Source organism: Carcharodon carcharias, chromosome 14 (assembly GCF_017639515.1).
Source record: "Carcharodon carcharias isolate sCarCar2 chromosome 14, sCarCar2.pri, whole genome shotgun sequence".
In the NCBI taxonomy this organism is placed as follows: domain Eukaryota; kingdom Metazoa; phylum Chordata; class Chondrichthyes; order Lamniformes; family Lamnidae; genus Carcharodon; species Carcharodon carcharias.
The window spans coordinates 42,498,516-42,520,206 of NC_054480.1; the positions used below are offsets into that span (position 1 = coordinate 42,498,516).

Genomic DNA, 21,691 nt, shown 5'->3' on the forward strand with positions numbered 1-21,691 from the left:
TGTAAGAATTTTTAAGTTTCAATGAGATCATCTCTCATTCTTCGAAACTCTAGAGAATACCGGCCCAGTTTCCTCAATCCCTCCTCATAAAACAATTCTGTCATCCCAGGGATTATCCTGGTGAGCCTCCGTTACACTCCCTATGACAAGTAAACCATCCCCTAGATAAGGAGACCAAAGCTGTTCACAATACTCCAGGTGCAGTGTCACCAATGTTCTATACACTTGCAGAAAGACATCTTTACTTGTGCACTCAAATCTCTTTGCAATGAAGACCAACATACCATTTGCCTTCCTAATTGCTTGCTGCACCTGCATGCTAGCTTCTAGGGTCTCATGAAAAAGGACATCAACACATCCCAGCCTCTCACCATTTAAGAAATACTCTGCATTTCTGTTTTTTCTACGAAAGTGGATAATTTCACACTTATTCATATTCCATCTATCATGTTCTTGTCCATTCACTTAGCCTGTCTAAATCCCCTTGAAGCCTCCCTGCATCCTCCTTACAATTCGCATTCCCAACTAGTTTTGTGTCATCAGCAAATTTGCAAATATTGCATTTGATCCTCATATCCAAATCATTTATATAGTTTGTGAACAACTGTGGCCCCAGCATCAATCCTTGTGACACCCTAAGAGTCATAGGGCTGAATTTTGCCGTCGGCGAGCAGGGGGCGGGGCCCGCTCGCCGATGCGTAAAATGACACGGGATGACGGCATCCCGCCCCATTTAAATTTTCAGGAAACAATCAGCTGTGCGCCCGCTGACCTGTCAATGGCCAATTGAGGCCATTGACAGGATCATTGAAACAATTAAAGGACCTGCCTGTCCAACCTTAATGTTGGCGGGCAGGCCAGGAGCCCTGGCGGGGAATAGAAAAAACATGAAACCTCATCTTCTGGCAGGATGAGGTTTCATGTAGGGATTTTAAAAGTTTAACAAAGTTTTAGTGTAATTTATGAACATGTCCCATCTCATGTGACATTGTCACATGAGGGAGACATATTAAGGATTTTTTTTTCTCTTTTTAACGTTTTTAAAACTGTCAGCGATCTCCCTGAGGCAGCACTTAGCTTCACGGAGATGTTCGCTCTTTTGTTAATTGGCCCACCCACGTAAAATGGCAACAGGGCTCGCTTCTCCCACGGGGATCGGTTCCCCGCCCACCGGAGATTGGGTCAGGCCCGCCTGCCTGGCAGGCAGAAAATTCTGCCCATAATAAAAATTACGTCATAATATTTTAATTTAAAAAAAATTCATGTTGGAAACCTCATCCCACCCATGGAAGAACTTTCACCAAAAATGCAAAGGCTGCCTTCCCAATTCGCCCACCCGCCAACTGTAACATTGGATGGGCTGTGAAAAATCTCTCTTAATTAATAAACGAATAGCCTTAATAGACTTCTTAATTGTTGCCGAGCGCTCTGACCACTCTTGTGCATGCCTGCCGACTGAAATATTGCATGCAATTTTATGCCCGATCGGATCAGCCGTGCACCAGCCTGTGGGACATAAAACTCTGCCCCTTATCCACTGGTCCTCCTTTATCTATACCACAGGTAACACCTTCAAAAAACTCCGACAGGTTTGTCAAACATGATTTTCCTTCCATAAATCCAGGTTGACTCAACCCAATCATATTGTTATTTTCTAAGTGACTAGTTATCACATACTTTATAATAGATTATAACATTTTCCCTACTAATGATGTCAAACTAACAGGTCTGTAACTCCCCGTTTTTTCTCTCCCTCCCTTCTTTATTAGCAGTGTTACATTTGCTATTTTCCGGTCTGCAGGAACCTTCCCATAATCTATACAATTTTGAAAGAGAGTCACGCATCCCTTATCTCTATAGTCACCTCCTTCAACATTCTGGTACACAGCTCATCAGGTCCAGGGAATTTCTCAACCTTTAATCCCTTTAATTTTTTGAATACTACTCCTTCCTTAATACTAATTTATTTTAATTGCTCATTTTCGCTAGGTCCTTGGTTCCCTAGTATTTCTGGGAGATTTTCTGTATTTTCCTCCGTGAAGAGAGACAGAAAGTAATTGTTTAGTTTCTCTGCCATTTCCCTATTCTCCAAAGTAAATTCTCCTGTCTCTGCCTGTAATAGACCCACACTTGCCCTTGCTAATCTTTTCCTTTTCACATACTTAAAGAAGATTTTGCAATCCCCCTTTATGTTTCTCGTTAGCTATCCACATTGTTCCCTGTCTTGCGATGCACAACAGTGACTCCAGCCACCTTTCGAGTTCCAAAACCCGGAAATTAAATGTCAAACAATTTAAAATTGACAGAATTCTTAGGAAAATTTGACTATAATTGATAATTAATTGTCCACGCTTCGTACTTATCCTTCTTGCAAAGAGCTCTGCACATTAGCATTTAGCAGGCCCTTAGCAGCCTATTATCACAGCACTACATGATGTCTGGTGTAATTTGTATGTTTCCTGACCTTCCATATAGTGTACGATGAGAATTGCATGAGCAGAATTAAAGAAGAGGCAATGAAATTCAAACAAAGCATGTTTTCTTAAATAACTATAGTTTTTCCCATTCAAAGGGAAAGAAGTAATACAAAATTATTATTATTTATACTGTTTTAACAAAAACTTATTTATATACTTGATAGTCTATTAAAGTGAGACTATTCACTTTTTTGTTTGCAAATATTTGATGAAATAATATGAATTTGGTGTTAGGTGACAACATATTCTTCTTGTGACATTATTAGTATTGCCAACAGTTCAAGCTTCATTCATAATTACAGAATTTACACTATTTTATGGTGCTGGATTCAAAGGGTTAGAAATAGGCAAGTTAAATCTCTTTCCCTCTTATCCACATCAACTGCATCAGTTAAGACAAGAGCACAAAATCAATATTTTGCTTGAAAACCATAAATGTTGGCAATCCTGTATTGCAATTAAAATGAAAGGCACTCCTGATTATCCTATCTCCTGTCCTATTCAACATAGTGTGGTAGTAGCAGCACTATTAACATTAGATTAACTATTAACATCACTATTAACAGCAATTAACATCAGAATGCGCAAGAAGTCGTCATTGGGCAGGATTTTTCAGTCGGCTTGTGGGGGCGGGCCCGACACTCTAACGCATAAAATGGCGCGCAATGACGTCCGGCGTGCATCCTGATGTTATTGTGCAATCCTGCGATATTTTGTTTGGTGGGTGCATGCCAGAGCCGGCTGCACACCCGCCGATTTGTAAACTTCTTATTAAGACCATAAAAAAAGTAATTGATGTCATTGGTAATGCTGCCCATCCAACCTTAAGGTTGACGGGCAGGCGAAAAGGCCAAGCGGCCTTTGCATTTTTCAAGAAACCTCATCCACAAGCGGGATGATGTTTCCTAAAACTTTTATTAAATAAATAAAACTTTTTCCCTAAATATAAAAACATGTCCCATCTCATGTGACACATGAGGAGACCTGTTTAAATACATTTTTCAACCATTTATTTAACTGTTTCAACATCGATTCAAACTCTCTGAGGCAGTTCCATGTCTCAGGGCGATTGAAGTGCACGTGAAAGAGCACAGGCCCCGAATCTCCCTCCTTCCCCTGCTTGCAAGGTAGCGAGCGCTACCACTCGTGTATTACGCTGGGCGGGTCTTAATTGGCCCACCCATGTAAAATGGTGGCATGGAGCCGATTGTGGGTGGCGATTGGTTCCGTAACCGCTGGCTGCCTGAAAAATTCAGGCCATTGTGTTGTACTGATAGAGCAGACATGCAAAAGGCATATTTGTACACTATTTCTGTGGGCCTCAAATTAGTTTATCATCTAAAAGATTATGAAATGGTTTATAAAATTGCAATTGATGGCGTCACTTCTCTCAGTCAGGAATATTTGTTCCCTACCAGGACTGAGTGCAGGTGCTAGTGATCACTGACTGTTCCCAAGATACAAGTGAAGGGAGCCATTCACCCCATTCTGAAAGTTTGAAAAATCTATGTTCGCCACAATGTATTGCCAATTGTCTTCTGAATCAGTGCAAAGATCTCCAATACTCTACTCAACAGATCATTCCAGATGGTCCATTCTCTTAACTCAATCCATTTATTAAAATAAAAACATAAAATGCTGGAAAAACCCAGCTGGTCTGACAGCATTTATGGAGAGAAAAACAGAATTAACGTTTCTGTTTTGAGTCTATTCGAGTCATACCTGCTGAGTTTTTCCAGCATTTTCCGTTCTTATTTTGGATTTCCAACATCTGCAGTATTTTGCTTTTTGTTTAGCCATTAATTCCAGAGGTCAGTTTACTGCGTTTTGTCTCCACCACCTTCAGGGCTCGAATCTTCCCACTATGTCTAGTGATCAAACTGAATACAATACTCTAGGCAGAGTCTGAACAGGATTGTGGTTTTAAAATGACATTGTTTGACTAACGTTCTTCTTGACCTGTTGGTAACCTTTCACAAGGTTGACCTCACCGTGATGCTCCACCCTCTCTCCTTCATTATTCAGAGTGGGACCATCCTCATCTGAAACAAAAACAGAATTACCTGGAAAACCTCAGCAGGTCTGGCAGCATCGGCGGAGAAGAAAAGAGTTGACGTTTCGAGTCCTCATGACCCTTCGACAGAACTGTCGAAGGGTCATGAGGACTCGAAACGTCAACTCTTTTCTTCTCCGCCGATGCTGCCAGACCTGCTGAGTTTTTCCAGGTAATTCTGTTTTTGTTTTGGATTTCCAGCATCCGCAGTTTTTTTGTTTTTGTTTCCATCCTCATCTGGTTCCATTTCATATACTTAATTGTAACTAGAAATTCTCCTGCAATTGCTTCTCCTCCCACCCCATGCTGTTACCTCTGGAGCTCTCCAAGGGTTTATCTAAGCCCCATTTATATCTCATAGGCTGTCCCTCGGTGACATCATCCAAAAATATAACAAATTCCACGTATACCTTGACACCGTCCAGCTTTACATCATCACCACCTCTCTCAATTCCTCCACTGCATCTGATTCGCCAAGCTGCTTGTATTGGTTAAGTACAAATTTCTTCCCGATGTCATCACGCGTCATTTCGATATTTTGTTTGCTGGGTGCATGCCGGATGAAATTTATACTGTTTAAGGGGATGGAGCAGGTGAAGCTGGATAGAAGCGATAGGTGAGGTCAAAGGAGAGATTGACAAAGATGTCATGAACAAAAGGACAAAGGGAGTGTTAATGATAATGGTACTGGCTAAAAGAAGTGCTGATGGTGGCATTAAGGTAAAAACGGTTGAATAGGCCAAACGGCCTTTGCATGGGTGGGATGAGGTTTTGACCAGTGATTAAAAAAAATAAAATTTTGAAAACTCAGTTTTAACATGTCCCTGCTCATGTAGCAGAGTCACATGAGAGGACATTTTTAATGTTGTAATTCTTCAGCTCCCTGAGGCATCTCTGTGCCTTCAGGGAGCTTTCTGTGAGCACACCCGTGCGCATGCGCTGACTTCTGCACTGACTCTCCTCCCCCCAGGCAGGGCTGCACATTTCACAGTTGGGGTCCGATTGCGGGTGGCGGAATGTTGCGTGGCCGCTCCCCGGCCCGCCCTTCACAGGGAAAATCCTCCTTGTGAGGTGCATTGTAAAATGACGTGTTAGATCCAGAATTGGCTCAGTGAGCATTAGAAATGTCAGCTGTGTATCCATTGGGCTGCAATAAGGAAAATGGGGAAATAACTACCAAGGAAATGGGAGGAACATATGGTGAAGGGATGGGAATGAGAGGTATGGTGTAATGCAAGGGAGAAAAGGAATATAATGCATGACAAGAGGGGATGAATAGTGAGGTGCTCAGAGAAGAAGGGGTGTGGATGGCAGTACAAAAATGAGTTTGGATGAGTGCAGTGTCTCGGTGAATTGAACTTCCAAAATAAAACAAATGGATTGCTCTTCTTGGCCTGGGTGAACTCTTCTCTCCCTGTCCCACCCCTCCACCTTCACCTTTCTCCTTTGCAGACAGGTAGTTAACAGAATTTATGGTCAAGCAAGCATGAAATAAGCACCACAGGAAGCAGTTCTGCCTATTGTCTTTGTGAAAATGAGCTGCATTCCAAATGAACTGGCACATTCAGGTGGGGGTCAGTGTTGGAGGGTACTGGCAGGTATTAATTCCAGTATGATAGCCAGGAGAGCCACCCATTGAGTTTTGGAGTAAGGTACAATTATGTTGTTTTAAGGAATGAAAATTTGATCTGCTCCTTGCTGATAAGATAAATAGGTCACATTTCAAAAACTTCAGTTAAGCAGAGCAGGCTGATTGCATATTTATATTTTGCTTTAATCTTTGAGAATTTAATTATATTACCTGTGTTATCCAATTAAGAACATTTTAATTAATTACAACTACTAGTTATAAAATTAGTACAGTCAGAACCTACATCCCTAAAGTGCACTTAGTGCTTAAAATTAGCTTAAGGTGGAAATTCATTAGACTGACACCCTGGGAGTGCTGTATGGTTGGTGGTGCTGACCAAATGGAATAGGACAGTCCAGATTCTTCCTGACATTCAAGGCTTCAATTCTGCCAAATCATTGGTATCCCACAGTGTGCCTTATTCCAGCCCGTTCAATTCTCCTGGATCCAGGACACCATTCTCCCAGTCCTCTTGTGCTTTAGTATCACATTCTCTTGTGTTTCTGGATCTCAGTATCACATTCTTCAGTCCTTCCAAATCCCAAGACTAACCTTCTAATGATCCCAAACCTCCCCTGTGCTCCTCTGTCTTGGGACCTTCCACCCAAGTCTCCCAGACTATGGACACCACCCAATGTTTCCAGTCTTCAGGACACCCCTTCACCCCTGACCCTTTATCAATGCTCCGATCAATACTTTTTCAATGCTTACTTACAGTACTTCCAATCTTCTCCCAGTACATTCAGATTCAAAACTCCCTAGCCTGTGCTATCAAATTCCTGGATTCTCTGCCACATTACCGACAGACCCCGATAACTCATTTACCTATCCTCTGTATATTCTCAAATGCTGCCAATCTTTGACAACTCCCTTCAGTGTTGCCAGACTTTGAAATTTCTGCCAGTGCAGCCATACTGCTGCAGTCAGCAATCCTGCCAGATACCATCCACCCCACATATTCTGACATGTCCTAGCATCCCTCTGGTTATGCCCAGCCACCTCTCCCATGACTACCAGCTGTGCCCTCCCCGACAGGCCCCAGTGCTCTCCCTCAATAGCCCCAGACCCTGACTCTACTCCTATAGTGCTGTTGCACCTCAGCTGTGCCATTATAGCCAAATCGTGCAAACCCTAACCTCTACTGCTGGACCCCATTTACTAAGTCAAGCCCCACATTCAATCCTCTTGTCTCACTGCAATAAAATTGTAGATTTTCCCTCTATAATACAGAAATACCTTGGAACCAGCCCTTTTGCTAATAAAGCCCAACATTTCCCATTACTGTTTCATAGTCCCACTATCCAATTCCCCACTACTGCTAACCTTCACTTACCTTCCAATCTCCTGCAAAATGTGTGCCCTGGGGTTCTAAACAAAGACTGAAATAAAAATGAAGTGCATAGGTTTCACAGGCAACAAACATAATAAGAATAATGACGGGTACTAATTCACAGTTCTCATGTTAAAAAGGACAGAGTCCTGAAATTTGGGGAAATGTGGTATAGTGGTAATGTCACTGTCACTGAACCAGTAATTCAGAGACCAGACCAATGATTTGGGGACATGGGTTCAAATCCCACTACAGCAGCTGTTGGAATTTAAATACATTTAATAAATCCATAATATAAAGCTAGTATAATGATGAACATGAAACTATCACTGATAGCTGTAAAAAGTCATCTGGTTCATGAATGCTCTTTAGGGAAGGAAATCTGCCATCCTTACTTGGCTTAGCCTACCTGTGACCCCAGACCCACAGCAATGTTAGTTCTTAATTGCCCTCAAAAACTGCCTAGCAAGCCAATCACTTCAACGGCAATTAGGGATGGACAACGAATGCTGGCCTTGCCATTGGCACCCACATCCCATGAAAGAGTAAAGAAAAAAAAATGATTTTGAATAAACTTGTAAAAACCATTGAATTGCACATCATGAAAAAGCACATAACTTGTCTAATTCTGTCACTACAAAGCAGTGGACCTGATGGTGTGTCATACACTACATAGTTTCATAATCATATTGTTATAAAATGGTTTATCTCTTGACTGGCCACAAAGAACACAGTAGGAGATCTTCTAGTTAATAATTTTCTCTTTAAGTTATTCAAAATAAAGTAACTTATAATATGTCAAATGAAAATATGAAAAGCTGGTGAGTTATCAAATAATTGGAAATCAGAAGAAGCCTTGCTTATTATTTTTACACCTTTCAAAAAAGGGTAATGTGCTGCGTCATTGTTCTCCCAAGGTGGTCACAAAATGTCATCTCCACCTCTAGGAAATTTCTGTGTGTGTGTAATTAGGCGATCCCTTGTGTCTTGTGAAAGGGCACCAGTATAGGTAGGCAAGTAAGTGGGAAAATTGCTGAAGGCATCTTAACTTTAAGGAAAATGATCCTAAGGAAATAGAGGCCCAAAGTAACAACACCACAAATCCGAAATTCTGACTGGTTGATCAACGTTGCCACAGACTTCTTTCTCATGAAGCATATCTCCGGTCTTTCCTTTTGTTATACATCAGCTATTTCATAGTTGGAGAGTAGGTTTGTAAAATCATGAATTGCACCATGGGAATCACAAAATCTGTGCATATTGGTTTCATCCAGGGGTAAGTTTCTATAAATGTATAGGACTTCCTGGTTCTTAAAACGGTTATTTAGCAGCACCAGGTCAACCAACTTGCTTCAATGCTGGGAAAAGTAATAGTATTGAATTTGAATATTATAAGTGAACTTGAGGGTTATTTAAATTACCACAAGGATGGTAGATGGAGTGCAGAATTATATGCACATAACCATTGTTGAAGTAGAGATCATAAATGGATTCAGATTGTTGTTTGAAAATGGAATATAAAGATATGAGCTGATTTCATGTGGCATTGATACCAACGAGTCAAGGCCAGTTGCAATCTTCAGGTGGAGAAGGGGGTAATTGGATGAGGATAGATGGATTTGGGTTAAGTACATAAGAAGCAAGACATTTTCAAATCCCAAACACACCTCCAACCCACTCATTTAACAGTGCTGGGTCAGAAGAGGGGCAATCAATCTGTTCAAAGGAGGGCGTGTCAGTCAATAAATGCTTTTAAGGAAGTTTCATGCCTCCATTTTAACAGGATTTTACTTTGAATCCATAGAGGCTAGTGCAGCAGATTTACATATTCAGATAAATTTCTCTTTGAGGTATGGGTGTGTTTTGATACTCCAGTGTGGACCAAATTAGTAGTCAATTACGCCTTACAGTATGACACAGATTATCAAGCAGTTATACTTCGGTGAGCAAGCTGATATACAATCTGGCACTTCTATCCTAGATTGCATGTTGATTGGACTCAGCGCTATTTCTACTAAGCAGTCTCATAGTTCCAGGATGTTCCTTCTATCCATATGTTAACCCATATATTTATATCCCAATTGACGAGACTAACACAAGTGGCCTGTTTGCAAGCTAGCTGTCTGCCTTGAGGTTAACAAGATTAAAAATCAGCCTTGCAGAGTTCTCAGTTCTGATAACATCTGCTATCTTCCTTTCCTATTAGAAGGCAATGGGTGTAAGACCATAAGACATAGGGGCAGAAGTAGGCCATTTGGCCCATTGAGTCATGGCTGATCTTATAATCCTCAACTCCACTTTCCTGCCTTTTCCCCATAACCCTTGATTCCCTAACTGATTAAAAATCTGTCTATCTCAGCCTTGAATATACTTAACAACCCAGCTTCTACAGACCTCTGTGGTAAAGAATTCCACAGATTCACTACCCTCAGAGAGTAGAAATTCATCCTCATGAATTGAACGGGTGACCCTTACTTTGAGATTATGTCCTCTGGTCCTAGATTCTCCCACAAGGGCAAACAACTGCTCAGCATCCACCCTGTCAAGCCCCCTAAGAATCTTATATGTCTCAGTAAGGTTGCCTCTCATTCTTCTAAACTCCAATGAGTACAGGCCCAACCTACTCAATCTTTCCTCATTAGAAAATCCCTCCGTACCCAGGATCAACCTTGTGAACCTTCTCTGGACTGCTTCCAATGCCAGTATATCTTATCTTAGATAAGGGGACCAAAACTGTTCACAGTATTCTAGGTGTGGTCTAACTAGTGCCTTGTATAGTTTTAGCAAGATTTCCCTATTTTTATTCTCCATTCCCTTTGAAATAAAGGCCAGCATTCCATTTGCCTTCTCTGTTACCTGTTGAACTTGATTGTTAGCTTTTTGGGGTTCATGCACAAGAACTCCCAAATCCCTCTGTGCTGCATCTTTCTGCAGTTTTCTCCATTTAAATAATATTCAGCTACTCTATTATTCCTACCAAAGTGCATTACCTCGCATTTTCCTACATTATATTCCATCTGCTGCTTTTTCACCCATCCACTTAACCTGTCTAAATCCCTCTGTAGACTCCTTCTGTCATCCTCACCACTTGCATCCCACCTATTTTTGTATCATCCACAAATTTGGCGATAATACATTCACTTCCCTCTTCTAAGTCATTAATATATATTGCAAATAATTGAGACCCCAACACTGATCCCTGTGGCACTCCACTAGTTACAGGTTGCCATCCTGAAAATGCCCCCCTTATCCCAACTCTTATCTTCTACTGGATAACTTTGTGCTCAGCAACAGTTTGCATGAGCTGGAACTATCAGCTGTGGGACAGTGCTAGACAGGGACAGAATGCAGTAGTCATCTCCTTAACATATGTACTTAGACATTATATATCTAGCCATTATCTTACAGCCGTGTTTTCCAGTGTTCAGAACACCCAGCAGATATAAGGTGAGAAGAGTCAGATTCTTAAGTTAAGTGCATTGGCAGCACTGCTTTTAAGGATGATTAGGAATGTATCCTGCCCAACAAGCTAATCTCCTCACACACCCTGGATCTGACCAACCCCATCCCTCACCCCGTGATCTCCGACTTCCCTCCTTACTGAAAGACAGCCCGGTTTTCAGGCAGAAAACCAGCTGAGAAGATTTAAAAGATATCATGCAGTTAATTTCAGCAGGACAAAGCCAGGCTTCTGGTTTTCCATTCTGATATCTTCCCTCACTGTTTCCCTCATAGCCCCAATTAACTACTGGGGCTCAATTATATTTTATTTAAAATATGTGTAATTCTTCCAGAAGAATTTACATTTGGCTTTGATGGATTAATTAGACTAGGCTCTGTTGTGTTTTTACAATGATATAAAGGCACCAATCACTCATAAGGGATTGTGTAAACTCGTTGATTCATTTATTTAAACTAGGTACATGCGGACATATATACATAGATAGAAAGTTTGAAGACATCAGCAGCAGAGCTGCGTATGCTGTGTTCTGCTCACAGTTCAAAGTGAAACTAAGGGTAGAATTTTATGTCCTGCGGGCATGTACCCGACCCGGCTGGCTTAAAATAGCACATGATGATGTCAGACAGCGTCCTGACATCATTGCGCACTCGTGCGATATTTCAGTTGGCACGTGCAAGTGAGAGTCGGCAACGGGGGCGCCGACAGTTAAGAGGCCTATTTAGCCATTAAAGTATTGATTAAGAGAGATTTTTTGCTGCCTGTCCAACCTTACGGTTAACGGGTAGGTGAATCAGCCAGGTGGCCTTTGCATTTTTGAGGAAACTTCGTCCGCAGGCTGGATGAGGTTGCCAACATTAATTTAAAAAAAATGTTTTGCCGTAATTTTTATTATGTTTATGTTCATGTGAGTGAGTCCTATATGGGGACATTTTTTTCTGATTTTCAAAATCGTTGGGCAGGATTTTCAACTCGGCATGTGCCCGACATCCCCAAGCATGAAATCCTGATGTCATCATGCACTCGTGCAATATTTCAGTCAGCAGGTGCACGCAAAAGTCGGCAGCGTGCACACCAACAATTAAGAGGCCTATTAAGGCCCTTAAGCTGGTAATTAAATAGAATTTTTCACTGTCCGTCTAAGCTTATAGTGGGTGGGTGGGCAAATAGGCCAGGTGGCCTTTGAGTTTTTTGTGAAACCTCATCCACGGACAGGATGAGGTTTCCAACAGCGAATAAAAAAAAAGTAAAAATTTTTTAAACTAATTTTTAACATGACCCTGTTCATGTGACAGAGTCACATTTAGGGACATGATTCCCTAACTTTTCAAATCTTTTTTTAGATTTTTAAATCCTTCAGTTCCTCGGGGCAGCTCTGTGCCTTCAGGAAACTTTCAATGAGCGCACCCCTATGCACACGCAAACTTCAGCGCTTGTGCTCCTCCCGCTCCCACCCCGGCTGCGTTGGTGCTCTCAGCATGTGTTTCATGCTGCTTGGCCGTTAATTGGCCAGCCAGTGGGTAATTGCGGTCAGGGCCTGATCGCAGGCGGTGGACCATTTCCTAGCCACTCCTGGGCTTGCCTGACAACCCGAAAATTCTGCCCTAAGACTGGATCATGAGAATCACTTCCCTTCTGGTGATGTCATGCTGCTAACCCCTTGAAGGCGTGTTAGAACACGCTCCAAAATGCAGGAAATGTGCCAAATTGTACACTAGTATTTCCCTATCGTGCAATAATGGAATATTGATATAAGTGGGTATTGGGTATCTTGGGTATAGTTGAACCTGAAGATAAAACAATGTGTAACAATTGTTGTCAAATGCTTTAGGCGTTAGATCTTCTCTTAGATTTTCTCTGAAGTGGTAAATTGCAGAGCGTGATCCCTAAAAACAGGCACCTTGTAATAACAATGAAATTTTATTCAAGCAATTACCATAAAGATGTGGATCTAGTCAAAGGGCTATGCTTAGGGCTGTTTTTGAGTTTGAGTTGGAGCTTTTTGGAAGTCACATCAGCTATTTTGAAGCAGTTCATCAGTTTTTGCTAGCTTTTGACATTAGCATGTATGGGGACAGAAGTAATCTGCTCTTAGGCCTCTGCCAGAATCTTGTTTGAATTAATCAACACTGTATTAACTATTTTGGATTGAGGGTTACTCTACATGACTACGCTGTGGGAACAAATACATTTTATAATGCCTAATTTTCTTTGCTAATTCTGTATTCATGTCATTTGAAGCTGTAATCACAGCCAATGTTAAACCACCTGCTCACAATCGTGTTGCCACTGGTTTTCACCAATTAGAAATCTGGTCCATATCTCATCTCAACTGTTTTTCTCTAACCTACATCCATACCACTGTCTTGTGAATCTTCTGAAGTGCAGCATTGCTGCTTTGAATTTGCATTTAAAGAAATCCTCAAACTTACTGGTTGGTTTGTCAATGTATAAAGTTAATCCACAATAGGAGAAAATTCAAATTATTCTTCAACTGCATGGTGAGATTGCCCTTATTAGTCAGGTGGGTCATACTCTTGGATCTCAGTAATCCTTTATCGTTGGTACTATGAGACTACTCTGACATTGATGTGGGTAGAGAAAATAACACCTTTAAATAAGCATAGTTTTATAAATTGCACAAACATGTTCATTATGGTAATAGTTGTTAACTTTTTGTTTGGATTTTTTGTTAATCATGTTGACTTTCCTGTCTTTGTGATTTAGCTCTGCATTAGAGAAACACTCATTTAACAACAACAATTTGTAATTCTATCACATCTTAAATATAGTAAAATACCCTAAGGTGCTTCACTGGAGTGTTATCAAACAAAATATGATATGAGCCACATAGGAGATATTAGGGTAGATGGGCAAAAGCTTGATAAAAGAGATAGGTTTAAAGGAGTGTCTTAAAATAGGACAAAAGAGAGGCAGAGAGGTGTAGGAAGACTATTCCAGATCAAAGGGCATCAGCAAATAAAGGCACAGCCACCAATGATGGAGCAATTAGAACCAAGGATGCTAAGGAAGCCAGAATTGGAGAAGCACAGTTTTCTCAAGAGGGTTGCAAGGCAGGAGGAGAATAGAGGTAGAGAGGGGTGATAGCATGGACCAACCTGATTACAAGGATGAGAATTTTAAAATTAAGAGGCTGTTTAACCAGGAGCCAGTGAAGGTCAATGTGCACATGGGTGATGGATTAAGGGAGCTCATGCAGGTAGGACGCAGACAGCAGAATTTTGGATGATCTCAAGTTAACGGAGAGTAGAATGTGAGAGGCCAACCCAGGATTTGTTGGAATAGCCTACACTAGAGGTAACACAGGCATGAATGAGGGTTTTAGCAGCAGATGAACTGAGGCAGGGGTGGAGTTGGGTGATAATGTGACGATGGAAATAAGCGGCCTTAGTGGTGGCATGAATAGATAGTTGGAAGCTCATCTTGATGTCAAATATGACATTATTGTTGTGAACAATCAGGTTCAGCCTTGGAGAGTTGCCAGGAGAAGGATGGGATCTGTTGCTAGGACACATGATTTATGCTGACGGCCAAAGATTTTGATCTCTCCAACATTTGGTTGGAAGAAATTCTTGCTCTTCCAGTATGTCGGATGAGTTGTCTGATGATTTGGTGACTGTGGCATTGAGTGAGGTGGTGTTGAGGTATAGTTGGGTGTGATCAGCATACACATGGAAACTGATGCTGTGTTTTCAAATGATGTCGCTGAGGGGCAGCATGTAGATGAGATAAAGAAGGGGCAAAGGGTAGATCCCTGGGGGACACCAGAGGTAACAGTGCAGAAATGGGATGAAAAGCCATATTGTGGGTGATTCCCTGGCTATGAGTGGATAGATAGGAATATAACTCGGTGAGAGCAGTTCCACCCAGCTGCAAGACTATGGAGAGGCATTGAGGAGGGTTGTGTGGTCAACTATTGTCACAGGTTGCAAGTAGATTGAGAAGGACGAGGAGGGTAGTTTACCTTTGTCACATAGGATGTCAGATTCTGGGTCGGATTCAAAAATAGAATCAGTCAGGTTACTGTTATCTCATAGCAAAAGGAAAAAAATGAGGTAAAACTTATTGAATCAAATATAACTTTTCAATAGAAATTGACTTTTTAAATTTAAAAAAAAATGACTACAGGGCTCCTAAAAGTAGCTATACTGTAGGATAGAATAAATCAGGAGATAATGAGGGCATGTGAGAAAGGCAGTACATTAATTATGGGTTATCTTCATGTGGATTGGGAAAATCAAATCAGCAGAGGTAGCAAGAATTCATAAGCCAGAATATAACCCTTGTCGAGCACGCGCACGCCCAACCCAACAGAGTGTAAAATGGCGTGCGATGATGTTGGGTCAGTGTCCCGACATCATCGCGCACTCGTGCAATATTTCAGTCAGCGGACGCGTGTGGAGGTCGGCACCGCACCCACCGACAATTAAAAGGCCTATTAAGGCCATTAGAAAGGTAACTGAATGAAATTTTTCACTGCTTGTCCAGCACGGGGCATTTCCGTGAGGCAACTCAAGGTGTAGGGCACCTGCTCCCAAGGGAGGACTCAGGGCTTGGGGCCAACATGGGATTCTGTCCGAACAGGGACGGACGGAAGACCACCACATACCTGCGCCACATTAAGACCCAGAATGATGTCGGGGCTGAGCATGACCGTCCTAAGATCTTAAACAGCATTGGCCGCGAGCCGGGCGTCCAGGGACACGCGAGGCGCCTACTTATGTGGAAGCATCCAGTCCACTCCTCTGCCACCCAGCACGCCCCCAGTCCTGGTCTCCCCAACAGCCACAGCCCTCTTTTCCATCAGCCAACAAAATGGGTGGAGGTGTGGCTTCCTGAGCAGCAGCTCTCTGACGATGGCCACTACTCCTGACGGTGGAGAGCTGCAGTGCAAGGCGATCATGTTCCAGACATGGACCAGGTCCTGGTAAAAGAAGGGCATCACCTGCAAGGAGTCACCAAGGCCCCTCAGGTCTATAAACAGGAGCTGCATGTTATCATTCAGGCCTTGCATGTGGCAGAAGAAATACATCACCAGGGGTCACCATCCTGGAGGAGGCTCGACATAAAGGTATCACTGCAGGGCCCGAAGGCGGAAAGTCGCCACCTGGGTACATAGGCACACCAGCGCCTGACCACCCTCCCTAAGCGGGAGACTCAGAACCTCAGCAGCGACCCAGTGCAGCCTTTTGTACCAGAAGAAATCGATGAGCCTTCTCTGGATTATTGTGACAAAACCCAAGGGAGGGGTCAAAGTGACCAGCTGGTACCACAGCATGGCGGCAATCAGCTAGCTTATGACCAGCACACGACCCCGGTAAGACAGCACTTGGAACAGTCCTGTCCAGCGCCGCAGGTGAATGATGACTTTGGCCTCCAGCTCCTGCGAGTTCACCGGCCAGGATTCCTCAGCAGGGCAGAGGTGGGCCCCCAGGTAGAGGAGGCTGGTCCTGCTCCAGGTGAAAGGCCTGAGCTCCTCAGGTAGGGGATCCATCTGCCACTGACTGACCAGGAGTCCAGAACATTTACCCCAGTTGATCCTGGCAGAGGACATGGCAGAGTAGACCTCCTGGCACTTGCACAACCTCCGCAGGTCAGCCGGGTCGGTGAACATGAGGAGCATGTCATCGACGTAAGCCGAAAGGACCACCCCAATGCCTGATCTGCGGAGAACCAATCCCAACAACCTCCTCCGCAAGAGGCTTCACACAGATAGAATACAATTGGCTAGACAGGGGGTAGCCCTGACATACTCCTCTCCCAAAGTGAAGGGGCGCCATCAGGGACCCATTATCTTTAACTTGACACTCTGTGGCAGCGTACAGAAGTCGGATCCGGGTGACGAAATGCGTCCCGAACCCAAATGCTCGCAGAGTCCCAAATAAACATTTGTGATCCATCCTGTTGAATTTCTTCTCCTGGTCAAGGGACAGGAAGATGCTCGACAGACCAGCCCTCTGGGAAAAGTGGATGATGTCCTGGACCAGATGGATGTTATCAAAGATGGTACAGCCCGGGATGGTGTAGGACTGGTCAGGGTGGATCATGTGGTCCAGCACGGTGCCATGGCAAGAAGACATTGCCCTTATAATCCGTGCTGAGGAGGGAGACCAGTTTTTAAGGAGACGGAGATCCCCTTTCTTAGGCAGCAGGGTATTTACTGCCCTCCACCACGAAAGAGGCATCTCCCCCAGTTGCAATACTCTCCCCCAGAACCCCCAGAAAGCCCTGAAGAACTCCACGATCAGCCCGTCCAGCCCCGGGGATTTGCCCCTGGAGAGGCTGTCGAGGGCGCCGGTCAGCTCCCCCAGACTTATAGGGGAGTCAAGCTTTCCGGCGCCGTCCAGGCCGACCTGCAGCAGGTTCTCCCAAAAAACTCTGCAAGCATCCTCACTGGACGGATCCGGAGAGCACAGGGCAGTGTAATAGTCTTGGGCAATGGCCCTGATGCCCTCTGGATTTGAGACAAGGGATCCATTGTCGGGCAGCGCGGTAAGGAGCTGCTGATGGACCCCGTGCCTTTTTCCCAGTGAGTAGAAGAAGGGGGAGCAACGGTCCATGTCCCAGAGGAACCAGATCCATGACCTCACGTATGCACCGCAGGACCCGACGAATTGCAGGTCCCACCGCGTGCCCTTCTTGTCTTCATACCCCAGCCGCAGGACCGGGTCTTCATTGGACTGACGGAGACGTACCTCCAGGTCGAGCACCTCCTTCTCCAACTCCTCGACCCTGGATTTCTGCCTCTTTGTTGATACCCTCGAGTACTCCTGACCGAAGACGCGACATGAGCCTTACACACATCCCACCACAGCCTCAAGAAGGGGAAGCCTCCCTACTTCCTTCTCCAGCCAGCCCAGAAACGACGGAACATGTCCAGGAACTGCTCGTCCTCCAGCAGCAGGTTGTTAAAGTGCCCGTACGCGGACCCTCTCCGAGCGCAGAATGGAGCGAGCTCCGCCCACACCAGACAGTGATCCATGCACGGCACCGACTGCACAGAAGCCGACGGAATGCAGGACACGTGTGCCTTAGAAACGTAAAGGCGATTGAGTCTGAACTCCAGGTGACACAAAAGTGAAAACACTGGAGTCAGGATGGAGATGTCGCCAGACGTCCACCAAGTCGAAGGACCCGACCAGGTCCCGCAACTTACTCACACCTAGCGTGCGGTGCTGGGCACCGTGATGGTCTCGGGCCCTGAAGGTACAGTTGAAATCCCCTCCAAGGATGACGCACTCACCTGCGTCGATGGAGATCAGATGAGTGGACACTTCCTCAAAGAAGCTCGCTTGCTGCTGTGCACCCAGGAGAGCGTACACATTCACAAAGTGAAGTGCCGGGCCCCCTAGGTGCACAGTAAGGTGCAGCAACCGGCCTGGTACCAGCTGCTTGACCCCCAAGATCTCTGGCTGAAAATGTGGGGCCAACAAGATAGCCACCCCGCCAGAATTGGAGTCTAGGTGACTCATGTAGACCCCCCCTCACCACTCCAGGAGCCACGTAGCTTCATCTCCCGGAACAGTATGGGTTTCCTGCAGGAAGCACACCGCATAGTTTCCATCCTGGAGGACCGAGAAGTTCTGGAACCTGCGCTGTGTGTCCCTGCTGCCATGGATGTTAAGGCTAGCTACGGCACTCTTAATTTTCAGAAGTATGTGCTACCATTACCTAACACAAAGTGCAAGGAGAGGACTATTTTAATCCTTCCTTTCCTTCAGGAGCCCAGTGAGAAATGTATGGACACTCCTCTTAGTGTTCCGGTCCAGCCCAGGGGCCTTGCAGGCAGAGCACAAGAGGAAAAGAATGCCGCTGGTCCAGGGCCAACTGGACCCTATCTCGGTGACCAACATTACTCGCTACAAAATCCTGGAGTTCCCAATAAAGGGATGAGGGGAGAATCATTGAGGGGCATCAGGGGTTCCACCACCTCACCCAACAATGACTCTAAGTCATTCCTGGTGCTCACCACCGAAACCCTGTCCTTCTCCAGGTCGTTGCCTCCAGCTTCCAACCCCTCTCCCAATGAGTATGGGGGCTGGTTCGGAGCTGGCAATTGGCTCCACCTCCACCTTGATCGCACCCCCAGGATCAAGGGAAGAGGGGTCCTCTCTGGTCTCCTCTTGGGGATATCGGCCAAAGGGTGGCAGCGGCTCCGAGACCTGCTCCGCCTCAGGCAATGGATCGCCAGGCGAATCAGGAAAAAGTTCCGGGCCTGGAAAACAGTAGTGCCTGGTGCCAAAGGCTGAGACGGAGCAGGGAGGCCCTCTTTACCACTGTCACCCAACGACCCAGCAATTGGGGAGTCACCGCAGTCTCCCAGAGGGCCGGAAGACATCTCGGCGATATAGGGTGGGTCAGGGTGGGGCGTCACCTCAAGGGCGATACCCTCACTGACCCCCAAGGGGCCCTGCACAGGGCACCGTGGCAAAGAATCAGGGAGTTGGGCTCCTCCCAGAAGGCAGAGCAAGGACTTATGGGGTGAAGACACCACCACGTCTTCATTGGAGGAGGAAACACAATACACCTCATGGGTGGTAAGCTCCTCCCCCGCGAGGGCAGGCTAAGGAGACCTCCATCAGCGAGGCCTCTGCGGCCTCATCCAGCCTCTCCAGATGCTCCGCCCTCTGGGGTTTAGGCAAATTCACACTTGTGAGGTTGACCACCGGCTCGGGGTCACACATCTCATCGCTGCTAGACATGAGAGCCTGCACAGGGCGATGCCAATCCCAGCACATGGCGCTGAGACACACGTGGCCCGGGAGCATGTGTGTTCACGACGCTGGCACTGGATGACGTTTGTCCCCCTGAGCCGGTGCCTTCAGGGGTTTGGGGTTCAGGGTGGGTCTGGGGCGTCTTGGGGGTCTGGGGGGCCTGGGGGCTGCCTCCAGCCGGCAGGTCTTCCTCCGTGCCGTCTTCTGGTGCAGGGTCTCACCTCCCGCCTCACCGGTGGCCGAGATGATAGTGGCTGCCGGCAGAACCTCCCATTTCAAGGAGGAAGGTGAAGTGGTGGTGGGGGGGAGGAGCAGTGGTGTCAGCCTTGGCCGCCTGAGTGACATTGGTGGCCTTGGAGGTGGGGCAGCTCTTCCTCATGTGCCGCACCCCATTGCAGGCATGGCACCAGATGCCATCCGCCGACCAAAAGATGCGATGGGCGGCACCCTCAAGTGCAATGTCAAAGAACCTTCTGTCCACCTCTCCACGCCACGCAAACAAAAAACTGGCACTGGAAAAAGTATACATGACAAAGGCTCACGTCCTTTAGGCTGAGGGGGATCGGCACCACCCCCATCTTTAACCTCCCCCAGGTGACAAAGATGATGGAGGAGGAGCTCATTGGGTATGAAGGAATAATATGAGACTCTGGGCAGTGGCCTCCAGAGGGTCCACAGCCAGGAATGCCCTGCCCACCATGAGCCCCTTTTCGAGGGCAAGATGCACCAGCCGCTCAGCATTCAAAAAGAATACGGCCTTCCCATACATTTTCGAGGCTGCGACTATGGTCGAAGGGTCGAAAACCCTGGCCAGAGCCTTCACACAGGCCTCAATGGTCATTGTGGGGTGGGTGTAGTACTTCACCCCAAGTTGACGGGTCAGCAATTTAAATGGTGATGGGGCCGTTGGAGATGCAGGGGCTAAAGAGGCCACCACCCACACATAGGTGGCCTGGGCAGGTCCTGCCAACGGTGAAGATGGTGCTGCCATTGGGGAGTGCTACACCCACCCCTGATACAGGCAAAATACACAGAACAAACAGAGCAAATGGGGAGTGGGAGCAGGGGGAGCGAGAGGGAGAGGAGGAGGGGAAGACAGGGGGGACAAAGGCAGGCAGGTGCCCTGATGTTTCTTGAGGTGGGTGGTTTCCATCCAATGTTCTGCTGCAGAGGTAGGAATATTCCTCTGGGCAGCTAGGGCTGCGGCTAAGAGCAGTGTGCCCCACAAGGCATCGAAACAGTTGCTGAATAAAGTCACCAAGAAGCCATCCAGGAAGCGGAGGAAATCTCGCAAGCAGAGCTATTCCACTTACATGTACAGGGCGCTGTCCCAGGTCCATCCTTTCACCAGGATCTCGTCCAAGGCCATGAGTGTTATGAATTCCTTTGTTGTTGACATTTTCAGGCGCATCACCTCCCAAGCTTCGCACCTCATTCACTACAACAAGCATCACGTTATCTCGGCCAGGGAGATCCAGAGCACCATCCACCTCATGTTGCCATGGGAACTGGCCAAACACATCGTCTCCGAAGGCACCAAAGCACTCACCAAATACACCAACTCTGTTTAGGTTGATCATTCCAAAGATTATATTAAAAAAATTATGGTAGATGTCCTTGGATGCAGCTGGTTCTGGGCAGCACTAGTTAGCCCAGGCGAGGCAAGAGAGGGCAGGGTGCACATTTTCTTTTCCTCTTTTAAAGCTCAGTTAGTCACTGCTCTCCCCTCTGAAGAAAGCAGGTCTTCCTTCCCTCCCACTGCAGGCAATTAGTTAATTGCTGTTCTTTTTTCCCCAGGCACCCATCTCTTGCACTGCAAATATCCTCCTCTGGCTGCAGTTATGTCCTCTCCCCTCCAGCTTTCTCCAGACTCCCACTCTTGGGCTCTTCATGTTTTGCAAAGCCCCACCCTGCAGCAACAGCAGGGTTGTAGCAGTAGCAGCAGGTTGTAAGGGTCCTCAGAAAGAAAAAGTCCAACTCCTGAACTCCTTTTCTCCTCCATATGA

At 45.7% G+C, this 21,691-nt stretch overlaps 1 protein-coding gene across 1 annotated transcript; it reads left to right on the top strand.

The window, feature by feature from the left end:
- The first annotated feature begins 20,406 nt into the window (after positions 1–20,406).
- Positions 20,407–21,256, top strand: LOC121287521 (histone H2B type 1-M-like). The gene is made up of 2 exons (XM_041205455.1): positions 20,407–20,521; positions 20,856–21,256. Exons 1-2 carry the CDS (start codon positions 20,407–20,409, stop codon positions 21,254–21,256), a joined length of 516 nt encoding a protein of 171 aa, XP_041061389.1.
- The last annotated feature ends 435 nt before the right edge of the window (positions 21,257–21,691 follow it).

What these genes read in the sequence shown, in the direction of transcription:
- LOC121287521 (XM_041205455.1), top strand. Translation starts at nt 20,407, where the DNA reads ATGCACCAGCCGCTCAGCATTCAAAAAGAATACGGCCTTCCCATACAT. An exon ending in CCTTCACACAGGCCTCAATG is followed by an intron (nt 20,522 to 20,855) that starts GTCATTGTGGGG and finishes GTTCTGCTGCAG; the next exon opens with AGGTAGGAATATTCCTCTGG.